The sequence below is a fragment of the Cyprinodon variegatus genome, unplaced genomic scaffold, assembly GCF_000732505.1.
Source record: "Cyprinodon variegatus isolate N-32 unplaced genomic scaffold, C_variegatus-1.0 Scaffold270, whole genome shotgun sequence".
NCBI lineage: Eukaryota > Metazoa > Chordata > Actinopteri > Cyprinodontiformes > Cyprinodontidae > Cyprinodon > Cyprinodon variegatus.
This window is the reverse complement of record NW_015150723.1, coordinates 51,836-65,065: the sequence shown is the minus strand read 5'-3', so window position 1 is coordinate 65,065 and position 13,230 is coordinate 51,836. Positions and strand designations below refer to the sequence as shown.

The 13,230-nt window shown below is 36.6% G+C and overlaps 1 protein-coding gene across 1 annotated transcript in view; it reads right to left on the bottom strand.

Moving 5' to 3' along the window:
* Positions 1-13,021, bottom strand: part of LOC107089897 (monocarboxylate transporter 12-B-like) — a 17,228-nt gene extending 4,207 nt beyond the window's left edge. The window contains exons 1-6 of the mRNA XM_015382929.1: positions 12,900-13,021; positions 10,486-10,776; positions 7,295-7,398; positions 6,863-7,006; positions 5,338-5,433; positions 5,012-5,168 (exon numbers count right to left, since the gene is read on the bottom strand). Of these exons, the coding sequence (XP_015238415.1) occupies positions 5,012-5,168; positions 5,338-5,433; positions 6,863-7,006; positions 7,295-7,398; positions 10,486-10,622 (638 nt within the window). The 5' untranslated portion in view covers positions 10,623-10,776; positions 12,900-13,021. The remainder of the gene's footprint in view (positions 1-5,011; positions 5,169-5,337; positions 5,434-6,862; positions 7,007-7,294; positions 7,399-10,485; positions 10,777-12,899) is intronic.
* Positions 13,022-13,230: the final 209 nt, after the last annotated feature.

The following is a 13,230-nucleotide window of genomic DNA, read 5'->3' as shown; positions in this document are numbered from 1 at the left end:
CTTACAGTCACACTTTGGTAGGTTTACAATTGTGAAAACACTTCATTTTCCAATGATAGGTGGAACTTTTAAGCCTAGGAAAGATTAAGCTAATTGAAAAATATTTTGCCAGGCACATTAAGCTATAAATTAGCTTTAAATAAAGAGAAGAAAAAGTCTAAAATGTTCAATAGGTATTTGTACTTGTGTTTGCATTGTAAAATACTGCATTTCAAATGTTTGAATATCATATTATGTTAGAAATAAATGCCTGATGTCCCCAAAATCATTCATCTAGCTAGTACATATGTGTTAAAAGCTAGAATAAATGTTTTTTTTTTTTTCATATCTATATGAGATTTAGACAGTTTTACATTGTGCTCATTCATAGGGTGAGGTAAAACATAAAGCACTGAGAAATATCTTCTGTTCTGTTTTTGTACAAATTTGCAATTATCTGACAATCCCATGAGAACTAAAACTAAAGCAGTTTTGTACTTCATAATTTTGGTTAAGTTTTTTGTTAAGTTAAATCATAGTCTTTGGGAATTTAAACTGTATGATATGTGTGCTGCAGGTTTCTTGAAGGATAACTATGATAGATATAATGATAGATATAAGAAGATTCCTTTTAGCTATTGGTCACAGGACTGGGTAAAGGGTCCAAGTATATCTTTGCAGAGAGAAGGTCAGTTATGGTAAATCCAGCCAGCCTTAGCATCTTGGACCAACAAGCTTTAGACCCCATGTTCCTACCTACATCTGACAGAGGTATTAGAAAAATAACCCCCTCTCTTCAGCTATTAAAAAACACATATAATAATATAAACATGTGGATTTTGCTAAAAACCACTGGGACTTTGGCCACAATCATACACCTTTGGTGGAAGACCTGTGATATTGTGGGTGTATAGGAAGTATAAATGGACATAGCATTGCCTCTACTCTGCAATAAGTGGGTTTTCAAAAGAATAATGATCCAAAACATGATCTAAAATAAAAGAAATCAGAAAAGGTTTTCCAGACACATAATTTAGCATCCTACACAGTCATTTTAGAGCTAAATCGTGTATGAAAAGTGCTGCGTATATACAAAAAAGTGTATAGCTGTATCACAAGTGATTTCAGAATCAGTTCTGTGCATAGGACTTTTTTTTTTAAACATTATTTTTTAATTGATGTTTTTTGTTTTTTTTTTTGTTTCCCATGAGAGATTTTAAACCAGTACTTTTTATATTATTAGGGATGGAATTTTGTATGAAGGATCCTGTGAACAGCTGAAGACCACTCCTTCAATTTTAAAATTGTAATACACTATAAACCTCCTTTTGTTAGCAGCTAGCTCCATCTATTGACCAAAAATGTAATAATAATTAGGTGAACGATCTAACCTCTGCAGTTAAGTACAAGAACATATCAATACAAGAAATAGAGATTGATTCAAACTCAAGTATTAAAGTCATCTGTTTTTTTTGTTTTTTGTTTTTTTTTTTAGGAATACTCCTGACATAGTGAATTAATGTAGAACCCCTTTCATTTTCTGTAATTAGATGCAGGTTTTTTTTCTAAAACCTTAGGTGGAGAGTATACTAAATAAATTGCCATGTGTTTCAAAACATGGTTTCTAATTAATGGAAACCATGTTTCTATTAATTTATATAAGGGGATGTAGCCAAATCTCCAATAGATTCAATGCTGGTTTTAAGATTTAGAAAAGCTATCTTCATGTTATAACACAAATCAAATTTATTTCACTTTGAAGTTGCTGTTATTCTTAGACCACCAAGTTTACGACCTTTCCCTGATGCAATATGCAGAGTTGTTGGGAAAATTCCCTTCCATCAACAGAGTTTCCTCCCCATACACTTATGCAGTTTGTGCATGTGGAATTTGAAGCATAACCATTTGGGTGTTAGCTCTTTTTTTGTCAGTATCAATGATGCTTACAGTGAGCTGGAGGATGTGTCACTTCAGTTATCCAGCCAAGTGAGGTCTCATAACATATAAAAAAGAATTGAATACTGTAGAACTCTTGTTATTTGGTGCTGCAATTAATGTTCTCTGTGAAATTACTTTGTCCAGGATGGATTGGGTCTGCTACTGTATATGGGTTCGTTGCCTGTTTCCCAACATTAAGCCTTTATAAATATTTCATGAAGAGAAGGTGACATTAGCAGTAAAACATTTTGTAGACCAGACTATTTCCTGCTGTCTGGTCGTACCCTGCTGTGGCAAGAACAGGACAGAGTAAGTATTAGCGGTGAAGCAGCTCCTGAGAAGGTCTTCTAAAGGACCAACAGGAAACACAACCGTTGTTAATACATTCTTTTAGACTGTCTCCATTCAACTATTTTACAATTTAGAGCAAACTTTGAAAATATTGAAAATATCAAATATTAGATGTATTCCATCTATTGGAGACAAATAGCACTTTGAGATTTTTTTTTAAATGTAAAGTGCAATACAAATAAAATGTATTATTATTATTATTATTAATTAACCTGGTGATGCAAAGCATGATGTTGCTACATGTTTAGGTTACATGTGGCTGTAATAAACCACAGATTAGTGACGGTCCGTGGATTTAAGGACTGAGTTGCAATCGGGCAAGTTATATTAAATATATCAAGTAGTCTAGTATTAGCGATGGTACTTAACAGAACTTGTATCCAAGACCCTGACAGTGGTAACAGCTGATCAGTCCTTCAAGATAAATGTTCACAACAAAAAACGTATAAGTTTTGGTGTCAGTCTTTGGAGTGTACTCTTTTTAAAAGAAGTCAAGAGAATCATCACAAGAAAGCATAAATAACATTATGGTGATATTTAGTAAGTTAAATCGAATTTTTGCTGTTTTCATCTTTTCTAATGTAATACTTCCGAATGCCACACAGCTTGCCAGCTAGGGGTTAGACCCAGCTTTTATAGGCAAGGGGAAGAGAGCCCAATGCTGAATGTTGGCAGGTCAAGCCTTGTTTGGAAAATATGTGCTAACCTGGTGTTTTCAGTCGGGAAGAGGCCCAGATCCTTAGTACAGGTAGGGGGTCAGAGTATTGGGGGGGTTGGCTGATGCTGATAAAAGTTTGGGAGGAGTTGATTCGGTCACAGATGGAAAGTTACTGTTGGGGGTAGCATTTTTCTTTGTGTTTAGGTGTGAGGTGTAGTTGTCCAGGCAGGAGGTGTGAATGGCCATTTATCAAGCTACAAAAATCTAATGGTGGGGGATGTGCAATCCAGTATGTTCTACAGCAGGGGTCCCCCACTACAGCCATGAGAGCCACTGCCATGCAGTTTAAAGATGCATCTATCAGATGTAGGGTTAGACATTTTTTTTATTGTTGTGTGTGCAAAATGTCTTGGTCTGAATGCTTGTGCCTCGCAAAAACGAATGTATAATCAGCTCAGTGGCTGCAGTTTCCTTGAATTTTTACAATCTTTACATATAAAGCAGCCTCATTAACTTGCTTTCTTAAAGTCACGAACCAAGACTTATTTTTTTTAGTTTCTGCATGCTGGCAACAGATGAAGAAGACATTGTTCAGGAAGTCCTGAAGCTGCACAAAAAATGGCTAATAGGGATTCTTTAAGATTCTATAGGAGTGGTCAAGAGTGTTAGTGTCCATTGTGCAGGACTTATCAAACTATCTGTATTTTAGAAGTTTATAANGCCACACAGCTTGCCAGCTAGGGGTTAGACCCAGCTTTTATAGGCAAGGGGAAGAGAGCCCAATGCTGAATGTTGGCAGGTCAAGCCTTGTTTGGAAAATATGTGCTAACCTGGTGTTTTCAGTCGGGAAGAGGCCCAGATCCTTAGTACAGGTAGGGGGTCAGAGTATTGGGGGGGTTGGCTGATGCTGATAAAAGTTTGGGAGGAGTTGATTCGGTCACAGATGGAAAGTTACTGTTGGGGGTAGCATTTTTCTTTGTGTTTAGGTGTGAGGTGTAGTTGTCCAGGCAGGAGGTGTGAATGGCCATTTATCAAGCTACAAAAATCTAATGGTGGGGGATGTGCAATCCAGTATGTTCTACAGCAGGGGTCCCCCACTACAGCCATGAGAGCCACTGCCATGCAGTTTAAAGATGCATCTATCAGATGTAGGGTTAGACATTTTTTTTATTGTTGTGTGTGCAAAATGTCTTGGTCTGAATGCTTGTGCCTCGCAAAAACGAATGTATAATCAGCTCAGTGGCTGCAGTTTCCTTGAATTTTTACAATCTTTACATATAAAGCAGCCTCATTAACTTGCTTTCTTAAAGTCACGAACCAAGACTTATTTTTTTTAGTTTCTGCATGCTGGCAACAGATGAAGAAGACATTGTTCAGGAAGTCCTGAAGCTGCACAAAAAATGGCTAATAGGGATTCTTTAAGATTCTATAGGAGTGGTCAAGAGTGTTAGTGTCCATTGTGCAGGACTTATCAAACTATCTGTATTTTAGAAGTTTATAAGAGAGATTTATTCTGCTGAAAGAATAGTTATAAATAAAGTTTGTGTGGTTGTTTTTCCTCCACATCTGCTAATATGGCAAATAGCTTATTTTAGTCCAAACAAGGAAAGATTCCTTGCCAATTAACAAAGCTTATACCATATACAGTACATTGCAGATAAGTGACATCGTAACCCAAGTTTGCGCATCTTGAGGATACCTGCATGTTTCCCTTGTGTACATCTGTTGTAAATCCTAAAAAGAGCCATTGTGCTTCCAACTAGAATCTCTGTTCTGCTGTCTAGCAAGAACTGGCAAGAAAAAGCTGCTTGAAGTTTAGGAGTTCATTCAGAGTAAATTAAACTGAACAATAGCAGGAAGCACAAAATAAGGACACAAAGTTCTAGCAAGAAAAGTATTGAGGTTGCCGTCTGGGGTGTGTTACAGTAAGAAAAAAAAACCTCACAAATCAGAGCTGTGATTTTTTTTAGAGTTATATCTAGTGCAGTAGTTTGTGACAGAAGACACAAACTTCCATGCCTTTACTTGAATTTTCAATTGAGGAATAATTCACATGGGAAATATGTAATGTTCCAAAAAACTGACCTTCCAGCTTGGTTGTTTTCCAATGGCCTCATCAAGGCAGCACAGATGCACAGGTTGGAAACAAATCCTCCCAGGATAAGCAGAGCTCCTCTCCAAGAGTAATGCTCGATAAGAAGCTGAACTGCAGGAGCCAGAAGAAAGGTACCAATGCCACTCCCTGAAAATAAGTTGAAATTGGATTTGATGGGATGGTTGGATTATTTAAATGTATACCAGAGAGATATAAAAAGGGGAAAAAAACTAATTCAATAGCTTTTGAACAAATAGGAGCTTATACAAATAAAACAAACTGAAAAACATATCAAGAAGGCAAGTAAAATTAGTACCAGAAAGAGCGATGCCATAAGCTAGAGCCTTCCTCTCATTAAAGTACCTTCCAACCATGGCTATAGCTGGTGTGTAGCTAAGAGCAAAGCCAAGACCTGTGGAATTTAAAAAATAAGAATAATCAGCTTTAAGGGTCATTGCAAAAGTACATTACAAAAACTGGAAAAAATGTCTCCTGCATTAAACAATTCTTTGGTAGCTGTTAGCAGTTTACATAATTCTCAAAGTAATCTGATTATAAAGGTGTTCCTCAGGGATCCAGAGTGGCTGAAACAGTGTGGTTTGAACCAGGTACTTGTTGCATTCCAAAAAAGGCAAACCCTTGCTCCAGCCATTAATCTACTACTCCTCTAAAAGTGTTTGGAGTATCACAAGCATAATTACTTAACTATTATTATAGGCTTAGGGCCTCCCAACCATTATGCACTTCCTATAAACCATAAATGCGTACATTTAAACGCAGTCAATTCGACTTTTGTTTATCTAGAATAAGAATAATATGTCACTGAAAACTTCATCATGAATATATTTTAGGAGTCAAGCAATATTTCATTTCCAGTTGTTTTAGTCTGTAAGAAGGCCTTGTTCTCTTCCTCCATTGTCAATGCAGCCACCTGTAGCTGTGGCTGTAAGGTCTGCGGTGCATGACGTGGCGGCAATCCCCAAACCCGGTGGTGAACACAGGCAGTGAGGGATGTTTTCACTCTGAAGATGCAGTCTTATCAAGCCTTGCTGTCTTTTTTAACTCCTAAAGCAGCAAGATGGTATTGTGAGGCCTGAAGTGCCACTGCCCTGTTGGTCGCAGAGGCACAAGTTTGGAGAGGACATAGAGAAAGACTATTTGTAGGCCTCAAAGTGATTCTGGCAAACCCTGTGGAGCTTCTGTAAGGGAAAACAGACCTGTTCATGAATGAGGGGAGAATGGAGTGGGAGATTGATGGACAAACCAGTGCTACTGCTGCAATAATGAGGACACTGCACCAGTCTGTTGAGGTGAACAGAGAGCTTAGAGATAATGCATAGCTCTCGATTTACCAGTCGGTCTAGGTTCCCACCCTGAAATGTGGTCATTAAATCGGGATCATGACAATAGAACAAGATCAGGGATACAAATGGACGGAATGAGTTTTCTGCACAGGGTGGCTGGGCTCTCCCTTAGAGAAAGGGTGAAGAGCTTGGTCATTCGGAAGAGGCTCAGAGTACAACCTCTTCTTCTCCTCAAAATATACTCAAAACACATAATTGTATAATTTTCAGGTTAGGAAAATGGCTTTTTGGGTGCTATTTTCTATGCATACACTCCATGCATAAATATGTGCAGTTTGGTCATCAGAATGTGAGCTTCATATTTATGAAAGCACACAAAAATAATTTTATGGCTACTGCTTGCTGATATTACACCTACTTTGGACATTTTCAATATAAGTTTTTATTCTAGAAACTTTGCGAAGAATATGCCTTTAATGAGAACTAATAGGTTTTAATGAATGTGCTTCAGTGTGATAAATAATTGTTCATGCATACCTGTTAGTACTCCCAGAGAAGCATATAAAAATTCTAGACTGGAGGCAAAGGAGCTGAGGATCAGGCCAGCAGTTGACAGAAGGCCTCCCAGAAAAACTGTTGCTCTGCAGGACAACCGATTTCCAAGAAAACCACCAAGAGGAGCTGGAAAAATAAAGTATGAGTGGGTTACTGGGATTTTCAATTGCTTTTGATATTCTTCACATATAAGCCTAAAGTGATTTGCAAAAAAACAAAGTATGGATCCTTTTAGAGAGACATCTGTTTGATTCTAACCTCAAACCTCTATATATTTTAAGATGATTTATTACGATACACTAAAACAATGAAACAAAATGTGACAAAATTACCCTGGTGTGAACATTTTTTCATGGCACTACACGTACAAAGTTTCCATGTGCCTAAATATTCTGGAAGAGATACATGTCTTACCACACAGCATGGTGGTGCAGTCAATAATACTGTGAATCCAAGCAGTGGTGGAATAATCCTTTTCAAAGTACATCTGGAACTCCACAAAGAACATGGAAATACATCTGTTTGAACAGAACACAATAGAAGAGTTTACATTCCAACCAATTCTACCATTATTTATGTGGTCTATGTTTGGTTTTTTACTGTTGAAAAAGGCAAATTTCAACAGCTATATTCCTTCCTAACAATAAGTGCTTTTATGTCTTCCAGTCAGACTTCCATGATTGATTGATGGATTGACTTTATTGATCTCACACTGGAGAAAGTCACCTCTGCCTTTGACCCATACCCTTTGGGAGCAGTGAGCTGCCATTGTGCGTTGGCTGGGGAGCAGTCTGGGGTTAAGGGTCTTACTCAGTGACCCAGAGTGGCAGTTTGTGGGAGTGGGGCTTGAAATCAGAACCTCTGGATTTCAAGCGGAATGCCCTAACCTCTAGGCCACCACTCCCACCACACCTCAGATACTGCCTTGTTAAGGTGTTCAATGACATCAGTTTAAATGCAATCTGTGCAATAACCACACTGCTGGTATTATTGGCCATTAGTGCAGCATTAGACACTGTTGATCAAAGATGAGGTGGGTGACCATGAACTCATTCAAATGCTGGGTAAGTCCATGGAAGAAAGCAATGCATAGATATGCCAAAATTGTCTTCAGCAGAGTGCTACAGTTATGACACCTAGATCCACAAATCAGGCTCAAAAATCTGGTTCTAGTGATGGACTCAGACCTGAAGAGAAGCTGATCATCTCTGAGTGGATCAAGCAAAATGAGCAGAAAAATATGGATATATTCAGGGCAGCAAGTTTAGCAGAGTTGGCAGAACTGTCAGCAGCAGCAGCTGAGATGTGAGCAGATCAGACTGTCATGTGAGCGGAGGAGGAGGAGGTAAAGTTCCAGGTTTTCACTGAAGTGTTGATATTTAGACATCCTTTTCCTGCTTCATCCATCTCCCCTGCATCCGTCTATGAATGGTTGCTATGTGACTCTCTCAGTTAACCAATCATGCTGAAGACAAATGTTAGAACCACGCACCTCATTAACAGAGGCAAATATTGTAAATAATTATACAAATAAAGAAACAAATGTGGTAAAATAAATAAATGATGGTGCAAATAAATAAATTAATTAAAAAAATGTTTAAATAGAAATACAAGAAAAAAAACAAATTAGCTTTTTTTCATGACCAAAATAAAAAAAATTCATTTGTATGTATTTTTATATTTATTTATCATCATTCATATTTTCATCTTTTTAGTTGTCTAATTTTTTTGTCCCTCATAGGTTTCCCCTGCAATGTACTTTTCTTTATGGTTTATTCTATTGTACAGCTTTTCGAATTGTCTTACCTCTGAAATGCAAAATAAATATCAAAGCTGATAAACTTGCTTTGCCTCAGTATCATCGGCCAAAATCTTTTATATTGGTTGTGAAAATAATTTACGCTTTAGAGAACTCTTTGGTCCGACTCTTATCCTGTAATCTCTGAGTTCTGCACCCACTGAACTCGTTCACATTGGTATCTGTCTCAGTTATATAATGGTGTCATTACAAAGGGCATACAAAGCATTTGTTGAATGGCTCTCCGGCAGTAAGGTGATCTCCTCATTAATTATTATGCCAGTTATTAATCACTGAAAATACAGAGGGCATTCTTTTGTTTACTAACTGTCCTTTATTTTATTACAATGTATTTAGAGGGATATGAGGTTCATGAATTTACAAAATCTTAATCTTAATCTCAAATGATAGCTCTCTGGGATTTCTGACTGTCTATAAAACTTTTTCTATGGACTTTGGCAGGGTTGCAGTATATTCTGTCCAGTCCTTGCACCTAACTGTGATAATATAGTGCAGAATGTGCTGAAAAATAAGGAGAGCGGATAACAACAGGTGTGTTGTGTTTAAGAGGGAAATCTGCTGCCGAAGTTTGACAAAAACCTTCAGAAGTAGGGGATTACATAAGTAAAGGTGAGGCACAGAATCTGATCATCTGTTACTGTTTTACATATTAGCCCAATGAAAATGCAATTCATGATTTTTAGGACATTAAACATTTTGTGTTGGTTGTTGGTATTAAAGTGAATTAATATCCATTTCAATATACATTTAAAAGTGCTGTGGGTAAAAAAATCTAAACATTTTGAATATGTGTAATATTTATTTCTGAGATTATTATGTTCAATAAAGTGCCTGACAGTCTTTGTTTCATTTTTGGTCTGATTTCCTTTTTTTTTCACAGTCTGGCAATGTGGCAATAAAAATAATTGTCTTGATGCCAAAGAGAGCTCAACAGATTTTGCTTTCACAAGTGGACCAGTAGGGCTATTACCATAGTGTTTTGCTTGTTTTATACATATAAATTGTTTTATTATAATTATGGAGGGAGTCTTACAGATTATATGGACACTCCAATGTAAGAAGAACAGGAAAGGAAAAACAGAAAAAAAGGAGAAAAGATGAAAGAAAGAAGAGATAAAAGGTAGATAATGATAAAACATCTTCAGTCTGTTTCATCACCTGATTTTTTATTTCTGGTCTGATTTCCATTAAACAAGTGTTTCTGTATAAGGCAATATTTTTAGTATGCTTTGTGGTGTTATCAGTGCAATAATGTTTCCGTATGAGCTGGTGTGATGAGAAAATATATTAAGATTTTAAAAATCCACAGGATTGGGTGGTAAATCAAACAAGTAAAAAATCAAAAAGGTTAACCCACTCAGACAGCAAAGTGTCATTAAACGCCTCTGGATTTTCTTCTTCTTTGAAGTCTTTTTATTATCAGGCTTTTTATGGTAACTCTTCCTAATCATTCCTTACCTATTTTTTTGATAGTGATTGTATTTTCTTTTCTTTATTACAAATAGGGCTTTCATATCAAAATCTTGCCCTTATCATGAACTCATTTAAACCTGAATTCCCAGCATGATAGGCCTATTATTATATATTTTAGTAAATATCTACATACAGTGTTTTAATTTGCACATAAAACATGCAAATAATGAGGTGAAGTTAAAATGTGCAGAGGCATCTTAAAATATATATATACTGGACTTTTTACTATTTGTTAACTGGATGTTAAGAGATCCAAGTTATTTTGCAAACTGTAAGGATGCAGGATGCAGTATTTATTACAAACATGCCTTACCTGGTCACTGCCCGAATGCAGATGGTGGCAAGGAAACAGCCAATGACGACCATCCAGCCCCAGCCGCCCTCTGGTGGGGTTTTGACCCCAGCGGCCTTCTTCCCTTCTTCAAGCCTCTCCCCCCTGATAACTGCCATCACTCCAGAGATTCACAGCTGATGTCCTTCTGTCTGTTTGGGTGAAGCACCTCTTTTCTGGCTGGATTTGTGGTGTAAGAATCGAAGCTGTTTGCTCTTCATGTCCTTCCTCCCTTTTTTAGTGCTTCTCCAACCATTTTGAGTTCTTGGTGCACTAAAATAAAAGAAAAAGTTTGGAGACAAACCACAGGAAAACATATTTTATCTAACATAGTCACCAATACAAAATAGAACGATATAAATAAGGCTTATCCTTTTACAATTTGTGTCTTTAGACCCCTAGTGAAACTGAAAATTTTGTGCCCACTCTGCTTTGCAAAATAACTCAAACTTAACCTGATTGCATGAAGACTCTATAGGCATGTTGCCAGGCATAAGGAGTGGGAACCAGGCACAAACAGGAGCCTCATATTATAAGTAATATTAGTTTAGACTAAGAAGCTGTAAAATCAAACCGAAGGCATTGGGAATAACAGGAGAACATTGGCAATGACAACAAACAGGGTGAACATACCCCAGTAACAGCAGGACAGGAAAACAAGGGAATGATCTGACAAGGACGCAAAGAAACTAACTGGATTATAACTGATGTGGTTAGAGACCTAAGAACAAAGGGAGGTTTTAAAAAGGCGTCCAAAAATGTACAAAATCAAAAGCTAGAAACTAACATCTAAATAAAAACCAATACAGGAAGAAGCAAAAGTTGGGACCAAGAGTTAAACACAGAGAATCATGTGTGGAAGACTGGAGATGACATAAAAGATGACAATGGAGATGACAACATAATCAAAATACAAAACAAGTAATTCAAAAACATGATATTGCGTCATTTTCCTATTTGTTTTTTGTGCTTTGTTACTTGATCTTAACAAAACTATAGGTTTGCAAATACCTCTGAGGCCTTTATACTGACAAGAAATTATGCAAACATAAATTACCCATTAAATGATTTCTGTAGAAATGGTTCTACATAATGATGTCTAGAGCTATCATATTAGAGAACTTGATGTATATGCATATTTACAGTTCTGTGCTTTTTTGTTCTATCAGATAAAGTCCCAGTTACATGGATGTTGTAATGTGGGAAAATGTGAAAAAAAAAACTCAGCACTTAAATGGGTGTGACTATCACAAACACATAACAAGCATCGGAGAATGAGTTGAGGGAGGGGTACAACCACCCACGCCTCCTTCAGACACACACACTCATTTCCATTCTAAATAGCTTAAACTTCTGCCTCAAGGCATCACTATTGTTTTTCATTCCCTTAAATTCTTGAAACAAGTAGAAAAAAATGCTAAGCCTGCCCCTTTAAGAGAACAAAACTTATCTTATTCACTCCTAACTCAGAATTATCCAAAGAATCTTTTTTTTCTAAAGTAAAACTAAATAAGGTATAAAGTTGGAATAATCCATCTCTATCACCAGTCTTTACCTTCTACAACTTTTTGTTTTCCCTCTGTGACTTCAGCCCAACAAAGAAGAATTGATTCAATATTTTTATCAAATCTAGATACTTCATTTTCGTTTTCAAAAGGTAATGAATAAATAAAACCAACATTTAGTGTTATACCATAAGGTATTTTCTAAAGCCCTGGGTTTATTTCAAACCAAGAGGTGAAAAGTTAAACAAATGACTAAAATATGTTAGATGACATACTAACTAAAATATATTTAATATGTTAAAATAAACAAGAAAGGAAAACAGAATCAATTATTCCTGTCATGTTGAAATGTTCATTTCTGTCCAAAGGTTTCTGTGTACTTTTTTCTGCATCGTCATTTATTTCCAGAAAGCTTATCTCTGTGAAGAGATGGGCCTTGAGGTTATTGTGTGTTGACTGACTGCATGTGTGCATGAATGTGACAGCTTTCTCTGTCCATGAGGTAAACTGGCACCGTGCCATACGTTTATCACCTTTTGCTGTATTTTATCTCAAAATGCCACCAGTTACTGTAAACTCAGTGTAAAAGTACAGTATTTGTGTTTTTTTTTTTTGTTTTTTTTGTTACATGTTGCCGTTTACAGATAGCCTATAATTGCATTTTTAAAAACAAACAGAAAATACCTTCTGCTTTTTATTGCAAGAGACCTTCAAACGTGGAATATTAAAACATTTATTTAGGAAAATATGCCCTTTTTTGTACTTTTAACAAACTGTAAAGAACAAATCAACACAAAAAGAGTAAAGAGAGTCTGTGAAAATAAACAGAAGGGCCAGTGCATCACAAAAAGGAGTACAAAAACTAAGAGAAAGCAAGTGAATTGTACTTACATCAGACAACAGCCACTTTCTTCTGCTTTAAATTACAGCCTCATTGCTTCATTTGCTTTTCAGATCAGTCAAACAATGGAGGTGTTCCTGCTTCTGCATGTTCTCCAAACACCCAGAAGGTGTTTAGCAAGACAAACAGGCCTGAAAACCTAAAGATATGAGGGGAGGACAGAGGGGTAGGAGGAGGAGGAGGAGCAAGAGGAGGGTTTCCTGATGCTGGTGTTCCTTGTTTTTGAACACTTTGTTCATTTTTTTATATAGAAAAGTCTTACAATTGATGAAACAGTTAGCCAAAACTAAAAATAAAACAGATATCCAGCCATTGATGTTA